At 48.7% G+C, this 17,713-nt stretch overlaps 2 protein-coding genes across 4 annotated transcripts; both read left to right on the forward strand.

Annotated features, from left to right (window-relative positions):
• The first annotated feature begins 285 nt into the window (after positions 1–285).
• Positions 286–3,395, forward strand: LOC129499525 (granzyme H-like). Of its 3 annotated transcripts, none has more exons than XM_055309289.1 (5): positions 286–340; positions 1,415–1,562; positions 2,241–2,376; positions 2,579–2,836; positions 3,252–3,395. In XM_055309289.1, the coding sequence occupies exons 1-5, from the start codon at positions 286–288 to the stop codon at positions 3,393–3,395; spliced, it is 741 nt and encodes a 246-aa protein (XP_055165264.1). The 3 variants fall into 3 exon arrangements, with proteins under 3 accessions (XP_055165264.1, XP_055165265.1, XP_055165266.1); XM_055309290.1 differs by having other exon boundaries at positions 2,579–2,644; XM_055309291.1 differs by lacking the exon at positions 2,579–2,836.
• Positions 3,396–10,605: 7,210 nt separating this feature from the next.
• CTSG (cathepsin G) lies at positions 10,606–12,505 on the forward strand. Its single transcript, XM_055309056.1, has 5 exons — positions 10,606–10,659; positions 10,706–10,968; positions 11,413–11,548; positions 11,675–11,929; positions 12,344–12,505. Exons 1-5 carry the CDS (start codon positions 10,606–10,608, stop codon positions 12,503–12,505), a joined length of 870 nt encoding a protein of 289 aa, XP_055165031.1.
• The last annotated feature ends 5,208 nt before the right edge of the window (positions 12,506–17,713 follow it).

Genomic DNA, 17,713 nt, shown 5'->3' on the forward strand with positions numbered 1-17,713 from the left:
CTCCTGCTGGTTGTAGCCACAGCCTTCACTTTCTTGTTCTTTCTTCTTGCTTTCCCCTTATGACTCAGGAGTGGGGGTGCAAGTGTTGTGGCTGCACTATTCTCACCCAACCCAAGCTAGAGAACTTCGACAAACCATCTTATATGATAACATCCAGCTGTAGAGGAGCACAAGTTGAAGAGGCCTAGAAGATCAGTGAGCCACCCCTCTATTGTTCCCCTCAGGGCTTTGTATCTGGAAGGAAGAAAGACCAGCTTCTCTGACCTGGGCAGGCCTTCAGGGAAGATGCAGCCACTCCTCCTTTTGTTGGCCCTTCTTCTGCCTGTTGGGGCTGAGACAGGTGAGTGACTGTCCCTATTCCAGAGACCTGAGCCCATTCCACAAACCCCCTGTACTCTTCTTGACCCTTCAGCCCAGCACAGTCAGGGATTGTCCTCAATTTGAGCCTGGGGACTTTCTGAAGCCCAGCTCTACCCCAAACCCAGACTAACAGGTCTGAGGCTGGACATATGCTCACCAAAGAAGGCCGGCAGCCAGGGTGCTCACTAAAAGGGTTAATAGGGGGTAGCCTCCCTCTTATCATTTGGAAAGTGAGTTGTTTGGAGAAAGGCATTTGGCAGAAGATATGAAGCTGTGAAAGACAGGCAATCAAAAGCCCGCATTCCAACCCAGGAAAGGTAAGCTCAGGCAGACCAGTTGCAGTAACGGGATTTGTCACTGAACCCAGCATAAAGAGCCAGTTAAATGTCTCAGTACTTGTTTCTAGCCACTCAGTCCTGCCCGGGAGAGGAGCCCGGGGCGCCACTGACCTCAGCAGCAGCTAGATGACTACACCCAAAGCTCTGCCCCGCCCGTGCAGCCCGTTGTTGGCATCACCTCCCCTTGCCTGCCCTGGCCCGTGGCTGCTCCACTGTCTCCAGCAGTGCCGTCTTCCATTCTTGTGGCATCGAATCCCACCAGCACTGTCTCCACCCAACCTCAGCCAGAAGCTCATTGAAGGCCATCCCTTTGTGCAACCTAAAAATGTCTGCTGGGACCCTCGGATGCTAGGCCCTAGAACATGGGGATATTAGAAAATGCAACTCCGTAACTCATAGGTAACTTATTAGAAAATGGCATCCATTGGGTAGTGAGCAGAGGTTCACTCTGGGACTCCAGGATCCCCTGGGACTCCATCATCTTAAAGATAGATCTTATCTCCACCAAACATGTATCTGAAGTGGGATATAGAGAACAGGCCCTGCCCCCTTCTCAGTGGGGTTCTGAGGCTTGAGGCTCAAGAAAGGTCATCCTGCTACAAGAACCAGGGATCCACAGGGCACTATAGACCCCACCCTTGATCACTACCTTCCTGAGCCTTCTCTCCTGACCACAGCCACCCCCAGGTACCCCATCTCCCAGTTTTTTCTTTCAGAGAAGATCATCGGGGGCCATGAGGCCAAGCCCCACTCCCGGCCCTACATGGCGTTTGTTCAGTTTCTGGATAAGGACAGTAAGAAGAGGTGTGGTGGTGTCCTCGTGCACAAGGACTTTGTTCTGACGGCTGCTCACTGCTGGGGAAGGTGAGGGGCAGCAGCCAGCCCACACATCTGAGAAACCTACAGGGATCCCTGTCGGATTCCCAAGGGCTACAGCCCAGGGAAGCACCTGGGGCTCCTGAGAACTAGCTGAGAGCATGGCTGGGGCAATGAAAGGCTGAGAGGTAGCTGGTAAGCTTTGGGGTCAGAGGGTCAGATGTGAGAGTAAGCGGCAAGGTTGAGAAGGGAGGGACCATACCAGGCAAATAGAGCAGCAATGGAGGATGCAAGCATGCCTTAGAGCCAAAGTGCAAACTCAGAGTGATTTCATGATATTGCCTGAGGGCAAAGGAAGCTGCCAAAAGCCCTACCTTCAGTGTCATTGGAAAATAAAGGATCCAGGACCCATCAGCCACCTTTTTTTTTTTTTAAGATTTTATTTATTTATTCCTGAGAGAGAGAGAGAGAGAAGGAGGCAGAGACACCGGGAGAGGGAGAAGCAGGCTCCATGCGGGGATCCTGACGTGGGACTCAATCCCAGGTCTCCAGGATCAGGCCCCGGGCTGAAGGCAGCACTAAACTACTGAGCCACCCGGGCTGCCTCCCATCTATCACCTTGATTTCCCTCTCAGCTGCCCTGCCCTGGCTGCCACCTGCCCTCTCGACTCCCAGGCTGTACCCTGTGACTCCACACCCCCACACCCCACTCTGCTCTCTGTGCAGCTCCATCAGAGTCACCCTGGGCGCCCACAACATCAAGGAACAGGAGAAGACCCAGCAGGTCATCCCCGTGAGAAGAGCCATCCGCCACCCAGACTATAGTCCAAAGAACTACTCCAGTGACATCATGCTACTGCTGGTAAGGAAACCTCCCTGCAGCTCTTGCCCTCCTGGGTCCAGACTGTTTCCCTCCCACTGGGACCTGTCCCTGCCATCCTTCCCATGCTGGCCACCTGTCCAGTCCCAGAGGCTCACGGGAGAGAGAAGATACTGCCGCCTCATCGGGGTGTCAGGCCCAGAGGTCACTGGCTGAGCTGGACTCTTTTACCTCTTCCCGTCAGCTGGAGAGGAAGGCCAAGTTGACTGCGGCTGTGAAGACTCTCCCCCTGCCCAGGGGCAAGGCCCGGGTGAGGCCAGGACAGGTGTGCAGCGTGGCCGGCTGGGGCCGGATCTCGATGGACACCTTAGCAACCACCCTGCAGGAGGTGTCACTGGAAGTGCAGACAGATTGGGAGTGCAGATCCATCTTCCACGACTATTATATGGGAGCCACCCATATTTGTGTAGGAGACCCAAAGAAGATGAAGACCGGCTTCAAGGTCAGGCTTCCAGCGTCCACCTAGACAGGCCCCAGGAGGGAGGAACCTGGAGAGGTCGGGGGTTGAGAGTGGCCATATATTCGTTCCTCAGCCTAGAGCTTAGGCAGCTAGGTCCACAAATCCAGTCTTCAGTTTTTCCCCAAGGGGATCAGGCCGGGAGTAGGGGAGGATCAGTCATTCCACAGCAGCATTACCACCTGAGGTTCCCTGGGGATTGGAGAGAGAGGTTTGGCCTGGGTGGCATTGGAAAGAGCAGTCAGTGCCAAACTAGAGCCCAGGGACTGAGAGAGGGGACAGGGCCTGCCCTGGGCCCAATCACCCATGCAGCCCCCTAACACAGACCACTCATCCCCAGGGTAGTGGGGAGGGCAGGACCACCAGAAGCCAGCTCAGTCCTTCCTCCTTCTGCCCACAGGGGGACTCTGGGGGCCCCCTCGTGTGTAACAACGTGGTCCAGGGGATTTTCTCCTATGGAAAAAGTGATGGGACACCTCCAGGGGTCTTCATGAAGGTCTCACACTTCCTGCCCTGGATAAAGAGAACAATAAAGCACCTCTAACAGCAGGCATGAGATTGACCTCCCTCTGTGCTTGGCCATCTTTTCTGGGGCAGAGGCAAGAATCCCTTGGGACTGGGGGGTCGGGGGTAGGGATTGCAGGGCCATAGTAAATGGATCTCTAGAGAGAATATGACTAAGATCTTACTGATTCACTGAACTACCTCGAGTATGCAGCAACATCACTCCAGATAATCTTCTGCTGCCAATTCCTGGCTTTCCTGCCTCCTCCAGCCCTCCGTCCTCCCTAAACCCTATGATGTCCAGTTTCTCATCAGTTTCTTAATAACACCTCTTTGGTGCTTAGCCCGCTACAAAGGTTCAGCCTAAACTCTACTATAGAAGGACGATCTTCTGTCCCCAAAAAGTATCCTCTCTGGGACTTAGAAATTTCTCAACTTCTCTAAGCCAACCAGCATCACCAATCCAACAATTTGGTCAGTAACTCCAGGGATCCAGAAGGCCAGAGGGCCATGCCACAGGCACTCAGGGTCCTGTTTCCAGGGGCTCTCTCTCTCTCTCTGCAGTGGGGAAGGGGGTGGGGGCACGCAGGTTTCTCCTACAGGCAGGACTGTGTGCAGGTTAGGAGGCTGAGAAACCAGCCTCACCCTGGTTTCCCTTCCATGCCTTGCCCAGAGGTCAGCACTGAATTTAGTCAAGCTCCTCCCTGGCTAGCCATCCCACAACAGCCTCTATTTTCTATCCTGGCACATTTGAGCTGCCAGCCTGCCAGATGCCTATCAGAGGAGCCAATACCCACCTCCCAAAGGGTAGGACCAGCTGAGCCCCTCAGTCCAAACCAGCATCCCCACCCCCAGGGGCTTATAGTGACCCTGCTATAGCCTGTGGAGTCACTCAATAGCCTCAGCCCCTTTCAGCCTGGCCTTGTCTCAGGACCACAAGTCTCCCTGCTGGCAGCCTGGGTTATGGCAGCTTTGTGAGCTAGAGCCTCCAGGCTCTGGGCCTGTAAAGTACCACATGCCATCCGTCAGCAGATCAAATGTCAGATCTCTGCTTTTGTGCCAGGCACAAGATGGGCTCTGTCCCTGCCATTGGGAAACTTAGTAAGAAATGTCTCCTAAATTCCCCTGGTTCTTCTCTTTCCACCAAGCAGTTTAGGTTTGGCACAAAGGATCTATATTTAGAATCTGTGAGAAAACTTGTCCTGAAAATAACTAAAATCCCTGAATTTTATCTGTATCACCCACTAGTTTCACATGCATGATTTTGTTTGGTTCCAGAAGGGCAATGAGAAATTGTAAAAAAGTTAGAGACCCACAGGTCCTGAGGTTTCCAATCTATGCATGGTAGAGGCCATGTCCTGAGACGAGGATAGGAGGGAGGAGTAGCAAAAGATGAAAAAGCAGACTTCCCACTGAGCAGGGAGCCCCATGCGGAGCTTGATCCAGGACCCCGGGACCATGACCTGAGCCAAAGGCAGACACCACTACCCAGGCGCCCTAATACGAATGAGATTTTAAAACAATATTCATCAACATATATTTAATAAAATGAGGGAGATGTTTATGTTGGATAATTTAAACTATGGGATTCAAAACCAATACATTGGGGATCCCTGGGTGGCTCAGAGGTTTGGTGCCTGCCTTTGGCCCAGGGCGTGATCCTGGGGTCCTGGGATCGAATCCCACTTCAGGCTCCTTGCATGGAGCCTGCTTCTCCCTCTGCCTGTGTCTCTACCTCTCTCTCTCTCTCTCTCTCTGTGTGTGTCTCTCATGAATAAATGAATAAAATCTTGAAAAAAAATCCAAATACATTATAATCACACCTATATGAGTATTGAAAAACCCCTAGCTGGAAATATATCTATTAATTATATATTATATTATATATTATTATATATAATTGTATAATTATATAATATATATAATTATATATGGAAAAAATACATATGTATATATTTTTATATATGGGAAATATATATTATATATAGAAAATGTAATATATGTATTATATATGATACAATTCTATATTTTTATATTATATAATTATATATATATTAATTATATATAAATATATATAATTATAATATATAGGTTGGCTGGTAGGATTCAGGCTGACTTTTTTTCTTCCTCTTTTTTAATGTATTTGATATTTAAATTTTATAATTATTAAACAATTTTATTAAAGAAAATATTCCATGTCAGAAAAAGTAGGCTTAAGTAAGTGGGTACATGTGTTAGTTAAAATAACCCTAACTATTCTACCAAATAGACTTTAGCAGTTCAGTGACTAACACAATAGAACCTTATTTCTTGCTCACACATGGTCCAAGATGAATGGTGAGTAGTGCCCCTTTGCACACTCAAGGGCCCCAGCTGGGACAATAAATTACATGTGTGCCCATGATTAAGGAACCCAGATGCAGGCTTCTAAAGATGGCTCCCAAGTTCCCCGTGTTCATCTGGGGCAAACCCAGGTAGGGGAAGAACCTAGATGGTCAGGCATGGGAGCAGGAGATAGGCCAGCTCTGGAGGGTACCTACACCATTTCCACTCACATCTGGTTTGCTATGCAGTCACATAGTCATACCTAACTTCAAGTGAGGCTGGACAACGAGATGCACCTAGATCCTCTGGAAAAAGAGGAAGCTGTTTTGCTAAACTGCTAGCTCACCTCTGCCACAATTTATAGCGTTTGTTTGCTGTTTATAAGGCTTATTGGCCCTAAATTTTGTTCTGCCTATAGACTAACACATATCCATTATAGAAAAAAATTGGATAATATAAAAGGGAAAATAAGAGTCATAAAATGATTGTTCTGGCTGTTGATCTTTTTTAACAGAATTAGTATTGGGGTGCCTGGGTGGTTCAGTGGCTGAGCATCTGCCTTCGGCTCAGGTTGTGATCCTGGGATCCTGGGATTGAGTCCGGCATCAGGCTCCCTGTGGGGTGCCTGCTTCTCTCTCTGCCTCTCTCTCTGTATCTCTCATGAATAAATGAATAAATCTTTAGAAAAAAAATTAGTATCAAATTGTATGCATCCTTCCACATTCTACTTTTTCCACTTAATATCAGATGATGTAAAGTGCTCCATGTCTTTAAAAACATGATGCTGTTTAATGGCTGGATAGCATTTCATCCCATGAATATATCAGAATTAATATTACTGATCTCCTATTGCTGAAGAGTTGGATGGTCTAAGCATTTGGAGAAGAGAGTCTCAGGGAATATGCTCACCTCCACCTCTTATCTTACATTTACCCAGGGCCCCAGGGTCAGCTACTCAGCCCAAAGTAAGCTTTTCTGCCAGGAAATACTGAGGGCCTTGAACCTCTTTTCAAAGTTTTCTCTGCCACATTCAGGGTTTCTGGGTCCCTCTATCCCCTTCACTTACTCTGATGGGGAGATTGTTTGCAGATCCCATAGAATTTCCTTTGTCACCTACTCCTTCCTGCTGGAGCACACAGCACAAGCCAGTCCTTGGCAAGAAAGTATCTCACTCACAGCAGACATGTCTGTGTTTGTGTGTGTGTGTGTGTGTGTGTGTGTGTGTGTGTGTGTGTGTAGACAATAGAGAAGACACGGGCTTCTTTCCACACTGGCACTCCAGAAAAATATCACAAGCTCATCAGTAGACCTCCCAAGGAGCTTCCATCTGTCCTTCTAAATGTGATGTTAAGGCAGCACTGAGAATGTCCGGAATGGCCCAGTAGTACAACGGTCTCCCACAATGCCAAAAGCACCCAGATTGGTTTCTGACCAGAGCAGTATCAAAGGGAGGGAGAGAGGGAAGTGGCCCAGCCTCAGAAGGCAACTAACTGCCTGCCCAGAAGATCTGCATTTTGGCTGTATGCACAAGGGGGCCCCCCCAAGAGGAGGTGGGAAACATCCTACTTTCATGTCCCAACCTCCCAAAGGAGAAAAATATTGTAACTGACGGAAATGTAATAAAACAGTCAAAAGTAAATGTAACCACCTATGAATATTGTGAAATGTATCACAGTCTTACTTGTTCCAATATCAGAATTTTTATTAAAATAGAAAATAAAAACATTAAAAACATATGTGCCCATATTTATTCTCCCACATTCCATTCTCTGTCCAAATGTTCTCTCTAATCCCCAACCCTGGCAAACAGATTTCTAAAAAAATTTTTATTGCAAAATATACACACACATGTAAAGTGAACAAAATTCAAACGATGGGGGATCCCTGGGTGGCACAGCGGTTTAGCGCCTGCCTTTGGCCCAGGGTGCGATTCTGGAGACCCGGGATCGAGTCCCACGTCGGGCTCACAGTGCATGGAGCCTGCTTCTCCCTCTGCCTGTGTCTCTGCCTCTCTCTCTGTGTGTGACTATCATAAATAAAAAAAATTTTAAAAAATTAAAAAAAATTCAAACGATGGCCAAATTTCAGAAACTACCCTCTATGTGTCTCCTCCCAATCAAAATACCCTCTCTGCCCTCCAACCCCAGAATTAACTTACCATTGTGACTTTTTTGTTGTGGTTGTTTTAAGATTTATTTATTTATTTCTGAGAGAGAGAGTGTGTGTGTATTTGTGTACATGGCAGGGGAGGGGTAGACGTAGAGGGAGAGAGAAACTTTAGCAGACTCCCCTCACCCTGCTGAGCCCCTCCCACCCACCTCCTCTCACACATGCTCACTCCCTCTCTCTCTCTTTCAAATAAATAAATAAAATCTTTTTTTAAAAAAAGTTAGGGATGCCTGGGTGGCTCAGTAGTTGAGCTTCTGCCTTTGGCTCAGGGCTTGATCCCGGGGTCCTGGGATCAAGTCCCACATCGGGCTCCCCACAGGGACCCTGCTTCTCCCTCTGCCTATGTCTCTGCCTCTCTCTGTGTGTCTCTCATGAATAAATAAAATTTTTAAAGTTTTTTTTAATTTTTAAAAAGTTAGATTAATGGTTTTAAAACAAAGTGTTGAAAAAGTTAAGTAACAATAATTTAAAATCACCTCTAATGCTAAGGCATTAATAAAGCGTTATAATATTTTCTCTTTTTTCAGATGCATAAAGAAATTTCATGAGGTTGCAATCATTAAGCATGCATCAGAAAAGGGATTAAGTTCTTTGTAGCTGTGAAAATCATGTGTATTTATATGTAAGGAGAGGATCCTTAATTTTCATAAGCTCTTCAAGTGGAGCTCTCACATTCCATAAAGGTTTAAGAATTGTATTAAATTTTAATTGAAATTTTTGCAAAAATTATATACTGTATTACAATGTTTTTCTGTGCATCCACAGAACCGCCTGAGTATTTTTGAGGGTGTCTGTGTTACTCTGCCATGATCTGCAAACGCCTTCCTCCTGATGTGGAGTGAAGGTTCTCTACGTATTACCAACAGCACAGCAGGCATGCATTTCCTTCCCAGAAGCCCCTGGGGCAGAGCATGGGGATTATGTTAATTGGACTTCTATCTCCGACGAAAGGGAGTTTTTCTTTAGTTGTTTTTCTTCCAGCTAGGGTCTGACAGTTCTCAACAAAAGCAAGTCTCTAGGCTTTTTCTGTATGCAAGGTACCTTCTGGCACACAGAGGTCCTCACCTTGAGTAGGAAGCCAGAAAACAGAAATCTTCCACTGTGTCATCATTTTCACTGAGAGTTTGTTGGGGCTCAAGCGTCCTGAGAAAGTAATTAGCAGCAGCACAGCCTTGTTCTTCTCTCTTCCTTCCCTGGGAATGCCCTGCACCCACTCAGGAGAGCTACTCAGTCTTCCTTGACACCTTCCAGAAAGAAGTGGGAGCAGCATGGGACACCTGGGTGGCTCAGTAGTTGAGCTTCTGCCTTCAGCTCAGGGCATGATCCCGGGGTCTTGGGATCAAGTCCCACATCAAGTTCCCTGCAGGGAGCGTGCTTCCCCTTCTGCTTGTCTCTGCCTCTCTCTTTTTGTCTCTCATGAAAAAATAAATAAATTCTTTAAAAAAAAAAAGAAGAAGGAGGAGGAGGAGTGGGAGCAGCAATGATAGCAGCGGAGTGGGGGGGGGGGGTGTCCAGGGGCCAAAGGGTAAAGACAGGCAGGCTTCCTCATCCCTCTTTTGCTTCCTCCAACTTACTCCTGGTGCCTTCACCGCATTCCACCACCACCCACACCCATCTGTCATTCACCCATGTCCACACCTTACCAAGGTATAAATTAAATAAGTAATCTAGGAAATGTGCATTTATTAAGAGAAACTCTGAAGTTCCAAAGGACTAAGGCTCTAATCCTAGAGAGTTTGGAAACCAAGGAGATAGGCAGCTACTGGCTTTCATACATTGTTAAGGTATTATTGAATTTGGTGGGTTTAGGGTTCTGGGACACAGCACCCCAAATCCCCTTCTCTGTCGCCCCAGGTTCCCATTTGTGCTGCCAGCACTGACTTAGCAGCTGTGCAGGAGACTGTGGTGTTGACCTAGACTACAATCTTCCCTAGGTCACTGGCAGTTGGTGGGCCAGCCTCCTGGGCAGCCTTGGATGATGAAACCTATCACACCAGCAGGAGAATGGGACTGTTCTCGAGCCCCACCCCCACCCCCGCCCCGACTTCCTTCCTCTCTCAGGGGCTACAAGACTGGCAGGAGAGAGCACCCCACAGCACCTGACTGGGGCAGCCTTCCCAAGAAGATGCCACTGTTCCTGTTCCTGGTGGCCTTTCTTCTACCCCCTGGGGCTGGGGCAGGTGAGTGACCATCCCCAATCTCAGGCCTGACCCTTCTCCGGGACCCTCAAGCCAGACTGCCTAGATAGCTCCTAACTCTGTATCATTGGGCAAATTGTTTGAATTCACAGCGCCTCGGATTCCTCATTTATAAATTAGAATACCAGTGCATACCTCCTAGAGTTCTATGAGGATTAAGTCAGTGTACATAAAAAACAACAACAACAACAACAACAACAACAACTCTTGGAATTGCCCCAGCACATAGCATATATGTAGTATAAATCCATTCTGCAGTCCACCTGTCTGAGCGTAGGCAATAAGAATGCACAATAACTACCACTGGCTCATGTCTAGATTCTGGAAACTCAGACTGGTGCTGGTCATGAGCAGGCCCTGAGCAGGTCTCAGAGGGACCCGGGAATCTCCCTGAGGAAGAAAGTGCCAAGGAACTTGGGGAGAAGCCTCTCCAAAGGGCTCCTGACTTGCCACCCAGCAGCAGAGCATCTCTCCTCACCATGGGAGCCCAAGGCTGACCCTGCCTGGAGCCGGGGCCGGGCTGCTCTCCTGGGAGCCGGGAGGAAGCCGCACGCCGGGATGACGAGCCAGCAGTGTTTCCTGCAGAACCCACGAGCCCTGTCCCAGCGTGCGGTGCCCTGCAGACCCAATTCTCACCACCATTCCTCCTTCCCGGTAGCTGTATCATCTCTCCCGCCTCCCCATCTGCCGGCCTTTCTGGAGCTGCCCTCCTGGTGCCCGCACTGCGGGTTCGGAGAGCACAGAGGTGAGTGCCCCACGCTTCCTTCCAGGGGAGATCATCGGAGGCCGAGAGGCCAGGCCTCATTCCCGCCCCTACATGGCGTATCTCCGAATCCGGGCTCCAAACGGCGGCTCCAGTGCTTGCGGGGGTTTCCTGGTGAGAGAAGACTTTGTGCTGACCGCAGCTCACTGCTGGGGAAGGTGAGCGGCGCAGGGGTTCCCGCTCGGCCACTACCACTGCCGCCGGCGCTGCAGAGCCCAGGCCGAGCCCAGGCCGAGCCCAGGCCGGCCACGGGCGCGGCGCCCCCGGGATGCAGAAGCGAGAGAGAGAGACCAGGGGCGCTCCGGAGGCGGCGACGGGGTGAATGAGGGGAAAAGGAGGGCATGATCAAAAGAGCACGAGGGGGAGATGCAGACACATGCTGGGGTTCAAAATAGGAATCAAGCTATTTCTCAGCTTATTCAAGGGGAAGCAAACCCCGGCCCCCACCACCCTCAGCTCAGAGCTGGGCCCCTGGGCCCCTCCTGTCCCCTCAATTGCCTCAGCTGCGGCCTTGCCGCCCTGGGCTGTCCGCCTGCCCCGCGGAGCTGGCGGGCGGAGCTCCTGGGGCTCGCACCTACCTCTAGGCCACCTGTCCTCTGCAGCCGTATCACCGTGACCCTGGGAGCCCACGACATTGGGAGGCGGGAACGAGTCCAGCAGCGCACCACTGCGCGCAGGGCCATCCGACACCCCAGCTACAATCCCCAGACCATAACGAACGACATCATGCTCCTGCAGGTACCGCCCCAGCCAGGCGCTCCCAGCGCCGGCGGGGGGGGGGGGGGGGGGGGGGGGAGGCAGCAGGGCGGGGTGCGGCGGGGCGGGGCGCCCGCGGGCCGCCGCTGAGCGCTGCCCCTCCGCCAGCTGGCCAACAGGACGAGGCGCACGCGCCAGGTGAGGCCGGTGCCCCTGCCTCGCGCGCAGGCCACGCTGAGACCCGGGGCCACGTGCACGGTGGCGGGCTGGGGCCTGCTGGGCCTCAACAGGAGGACGAACAAACTCCATGAGGTGCAGCTGACCGTGCAGAACAATTCGAGGTGCTCCCGTCGCTTCAGTTTCTTCAACGGCCAAACGCAGATTTGTGTGGGAAGCCCAAGGGCCCAGAAGTCCGCCTTCTCGGTAAGGCCGGGGGCACAGGGCCCCGGGCAGGCTGGGCCGTAGCTACATCCCCGAGGCCCCGGTGTGGTGCGGGCAGAGCGGAGTGCGGCGGGGGCTCGGCCATCAATCGGGTCCCTGGGGCGAAGGGAGGAGCACTGGCCGCGCATCCTAAACAGGTGCAGGGGTTTCCTGCAGAAGGTGAAGGTACTTTGACTTGGGCTAGAGGCGGTAACTGTAGCCAGGCTTGAAGCCCAGCCATGGAAAGATCCAGAAGGTTGACTTCCATACCTCCAGCGCCCTCCCATTTCAAAACCCACCACCCCCTACCCCGCACCGCCACCGCCAGCAGCAGCAGCTTTCTCCGAGAGCCAGGCCTTAGGGCAGCAGGAGTGGGGGTAAGCCTGGCTTAGGGTCTCTTCCTCTCCATGCCCGCAGGGCGACTCCGGAGGCCCCCTGGTGTGTAACGGCGTGGCCCAGGGCATTGTCTCCTATGGAGATACGAGGGGGACTCCTCCAGCAGTCTTCACCAGGATTTCGGCCTTCATGCCCTGGATAAGGAGAACAATGAGACGCTTCCCACAGCAGTGCCAGCCCTAGACCCAGCTGTGACTGACTCTGCTCTGGGGCGGCTCCCGGGGCGGGTGCCAGAACCTTAATAAATGTCCCTGTCTAGGATGGAAATAACTGATTTCTCATGTGTTCATTAAACATCGTTCAGTACACAACAAACGCATCCTAGAACAGTCTGAGCTCCTCTAGGAAATGGGGTTCTTGAGCCGCCGGGGTGGCCCAGGGGTTGGAGGTCCGCCTTTGGCTCAGGGCATGATCCTGGAGTCCTGGGATCCAGTCCCGCATAGGGCTTCCTGCATGGAGCCTGTTTCTCCCTCTGCCTGTGTTCCTGCCTCTCTGTGTGTGTCTCTCATGAATAAATAAATGAAATCTTAAAGAAAAAACACAAACACAAAACAGAAAATGGAATTCTATCCCAGGACAAATTAACCCCTCACACCATCATGAGGATCAGGATGAGCTTCTTCCCCTGCTCCAAGCCAACCATTCCCCCATTTCTCTTGCCCACCCCCCACCACCATCACCATCACCTTGGAGAAGGTGGAAAGATGCATCTCCCCCCTGGGCAAAGCTCTCTACTCTCCACCCTACCAGAGAGTTCCCTACAAGATATTAAAATAGACTAAAACTGTATGCCAGTGCTATGTGTAGGACAAGCAGACCAAAGGGGCAGAATTGAAATTCCATACAAGACTCAATTTAATATTTGATAAAGGTAGCAAATCGCTAGGAAATGACTTTATGGGGAAAAAAGGTAAAATTGGACCCATTCCTCCCACTATAAGCCAAAATAAACCTCAAATACCTTAGATATCAAGATGCAAAAAAATTGGGTGCCTGGGTGGCTCAGTTGATTAAATGTCTGCCTTCAGCTTGGGTCATGATCTCGGGGTCTCGGGATGGTGCCTGGTGTTGGGCTTCCTGCTCAGTGGAGAATCTGCTTCTTCCTCTCCCTCTGCCCCTCCCTCCCCCTGCTCATGCTCTCTCTCTCTCTCAAATAAATAAAATCATAAATAAAATAAATAAATAAATAAATGCCAAAAAAAGATTAAGCCATACATGTACTAGAAGGAAGAAAAAAAATAAAGATTAGCTCGCTTAAAATAGCTACCAAGGGCAGCCCCTGTGGCTCAGCGGTTTCGCACCGCCTGCAGCCCAGGGTGTGATCCTGGAGACCCGGGGTCCAGTCCCACGTCCAGCTCCCTGCATGGAGCCTGCTTCTCCCTCTGCCTGTGTCTCTGCTTCTTTCTCTCCTCTCTGTGTATTCTCATGAATAAATAAATAAAATCTTTAAAAAAAAAATAGCTACCAAACACTCACATTTACAGCATTGCTATTCACAATGGCCAGGAGATGCAAACAACCCAAGTGCCTATTGACAGCCAATGTTCTTCTCTTAAACCCTTAAGCCACATCAACCCCCACTGAATTACAGACCACTGCTCTCATTTTCTAATTTTCATATCTAAACTTATACCAAACTCCACACAAAATGTTGACTTGTACCCTAAAAATTAGCACATGACTGTCTATATCTATTATATTCCAATAAAACCTTACGAGGGCAGCCCCGGTGGCGCAGCGGTTTAGCACCGCCTGCAGCCCGGGGTGTGATCCTGAAGACCCTGGATCGAGTCCCACGTTGGGCTCTCTGCATGGAGCCTGCTTCTCCCTCTGCCTGTGTCTCTGCCTCTCATTCTCTCTGTGTCTCTATGAATAAATAAATAAAATATTTTTTAAAAAAACCTTACGAAAATCACATACTTTAAGCCATACTCTAAACATCTTAAGATAACTGTACAGAATAAGTTGGGAGGGGGGCACCTGGATAGCTCAGTGGTTGAGCATCTGCCTTTGGCTCAGGTTGTGATCCCAGGGTCTTGGGATCAAGTCCCGCAGTAGGCTCTCCTGCTCTTCCCTCTACCTATGTCTCTTCCTCTCTCTGTGTGTCTCTCATTAATCAATAAATAAATTTTTTTAAAAGAATAAGCTGGGAAGTTTTTTTCACATCCATCAGAATATTATAATTACTCCTTGCAGTGTAACACTTACCATCTGAACTTTTGCAGTTTCCATAATCTTAAATGAAATAATCACTGAACACATATTTCATCAAGCCTAACTGGCTAGCTCCAAAAATACTTTGGTAAATTTAATCATCATTGTATGGCTATTTCTTTATCAGAAAGTCATTTGCCTATAATATTCAGTGTAAGCCATGTATCAACAAAATTTTAATCAACATTGCATCTTTGACAATACTCAGGCACTCTCTATATTTGCTACCATCTACCCACAGGAATCATCTATTATTTGCTTGCTCGGGGGGATAATAGTCTCATTATTAAGCGTTTGCCCTGGCAAATAGAAAGGATATTTGGAGGTGGGGAAGGGGGAGGGGAGAGTGATGCAAAAGTCCATTCAGCTCTCCCTCTCTGTGACATTACTTAGAGCCCCAGAGCCTCACTTGGACTCAGTGCCAAGTAAACACCAGGGCAGACGCATCTTCATGTCTTTCTCTGCCAGTCAGCACTTCCAAGGCAGCTTTCTACCTCCAGCTGCCCTAGCCCTACTGGGAAGGTTTCTACAGACCTCACAGTGCTCATCTCAGGAAGACAATTCCCATCATGATCATCCCAGAAGCCAAGTGTATCCCCCAGCCCTCCATAGGTCTGTACTCTTCCCTATTAAGTAAACCTTAGCAGCAGAACTTTAGTAAGGAAGTATTTTGCACACAAAACTAGTACAAGAGGACTCAGTCCATCCCACTTTCTTTCTTCAATGTAGATTCTGTGTTACAGGCCCTCCTGACTTGACCGAAAAGTCATAAAACCATGACAAGCTCACACGCAGAAACGTCACCGGGAACTTCTCTCCCAAACTAATAGCTCCGGCAGACTTGCTGCTTACAGAGAGACCTGTGCCTCTGCCCCAGGGGACAGAGTCAGGAGAAACTAGACACTGGCAATTCATCATAACTATAGCAGAGTGACCTTGACCATGATGTCCCAGTTCATTTAGGGGAAAGGAGGGTGCCCCAAGAGCAAGTTGGACAGGTGCAGAGTGTTAGAGGATAGGGATATTGAGGGCTGGGGTTTTTTGAGTAGCATGATCTCTGTCACCTCTGCAGGGGACCACAGGACAGCCCTGACCTTGAGTCAACAGAGATGCTGAAGAAATGGGACCAGAATGTGAAGAACCTGGGACCTCATCCCAGCCTGGACAGAAAGTGCAATTCACCTCCAGACAGCTGCTCCAAAGAGCAGGGGTGCTGAGAGGTCGAAAACACCGAAGATGGGAGCACTAGGGCCACCCCATCTCTGCCCATCCAAACCCCACCATTTGCGCTTGCACTTCTGCCCACCCAGGGTGGTGTGTTCTGCATCCTTCCCTGCCAACCCAGTCTTAGGAGAAACATTATGTTGCCCCCTCCAAACAGGTACAGAAGGTTAAAATTCACCCTAGTATATTTCTCCCAGGGACACTAGTTTTCAGAATGCTAACTGGGGACTTAGTCAAAATAGACAACGAAAAGCAAAACATAATAATATACGTAATAATTACACATATTTAGGTTACTTCTTTAAGATTGAACGTTTACCTAGGTGTTTTTGAAAATTTATTTTATTCTTTGTTATATAATTTTCTCTTATCATATGCTATTTTTAAACTTATCCACAATAGGAGTATTTACTGTGGCCACTAGTAACTAGTTTTTTTAAGAGATTTTATGTATATCATTATGTATATGTTCTAAGGAACATTAAATACATGAAGATTAAGTAGACAGGGCCCACATCTAATTAAAATAGCAATGCTGTGTTATCTCTGTCTTATGATAGAGTAAAATCTTGTCATGTTACTTGTTCCCTTTCACAGTGATACTAAATGATCTGCCTGCATCTTGAGAACATTCTTCTCTCTTTTGCATAGGAACAGAATGAATTATATTCAAGCATCATATTCATTTTGACTTGCAGCTCTACTCTTACAAGCCCACATTACACTGATTCCTGATTTCATCAAGCTAAACATCCTCTTGACAAACACCTGCATGCCACCAACTACTTTGATAGTGGGGCCTCTTAAACCTTTGAGATGTCAGGAAGTTGAGAACAACATTAGCTTCATCTGGGCAAGCTGGGACCACACCATGAACTCAAGTGTGTTGGTCTGTCAAACCCCTCCTCAAACTTTCCAACTCTGTCATTACCTTATCTTCCCAGAATTCTTGTCAACACTCCATCTCCACTTCATCCTCGTTCTCTGGTCATCAGTCTCAGCACCAACACTTTGAAATTTTGCCTGAAACTACCCAAAAGTTGATGGACGACTAGGCTCCCGAATTGTGTGTTTTAGGAGAGACCGATGCTTAATACTCTTGGTTTATACCAAAAAACAAACAAATGAAAAGCACTCAAACTATCAAAAAATGAAGCTCTACAAAGAGTAGGTTTGAGTAGATGCATGCTCTTTTAGGAAGTGCAACACTTACCTACTCACAAATCCAAGGACTAAGTGGGTCCTCCTCTTGGAGGATCTGACTTAGGGAAAGAGAATACCATTTCTGGCTAATACCAAAGCTCCTTCCTTCATTCAGAAAGTCTAGGGTTTTCTCCTGTTAATACGGTCTTGCTATCAACAAGAAATGTGGTTCCTGCCACAACTTCACCATAAAGACCTCTCTGTGTGAGGGAAGAGGGATATGGTGGAGGCTCATCTCTTGAGAATCAAAGAACCAGGAAGAAATTGGTGGCCACTGAGCCTGCCCCTTTCTACTCCACCTCTAGGATTGAAAAGCCTCAGAAAAAAAGAAAAAAGAAAAAAGGAAGAAAAAAAAAAAGCCTGGGAAAAGAAACCACACACCACTTCAGACCGAAGTGGTCTGCTTTCGAGAAGATGCTGCTGCTCTTGTTCTTATTGGCAAATCCTGTTCTGGTTACCTTCCAGAAAGTTAAGTGACCACCCTGTCAAAAAGAAAACCATAGGACCAAAATGGCTTCACTTAGATCGAGTCCCTAAATCAGCACTTGATACCTAACCTAGCTGCAGTTTCAACCTCCCCCAGAAATGTAGTCCTAAATAGTCAGGAATTTTTCAATCAATGCCAATAAATCTGCCTCGTGGGCCCTCTCCATGGAAGGTCCTTACCCCTAAGGAAGATGAAGTAATCTAAATGATAAGACCCTTTGCTTTTTTCCTAAGGAAAAGCCACCTTGTGGCTTGAAACAATCC

Source organism: Nyctereutes procyonoides, unplaced genomic scaffold (genome assembly GCF_905146905.1).
Source record: "Nyctereutes procyonoides isolate TBG_1078 unplaced genomic scaffold, NYPRO_anot_genome, whole genome shotgun sequence".
NCBI lineage: Eukaryota > Metazoa > Chordata > Mammalia > Carnivora > Canidae > Nyctereutes > Nyctereutes procyonoides.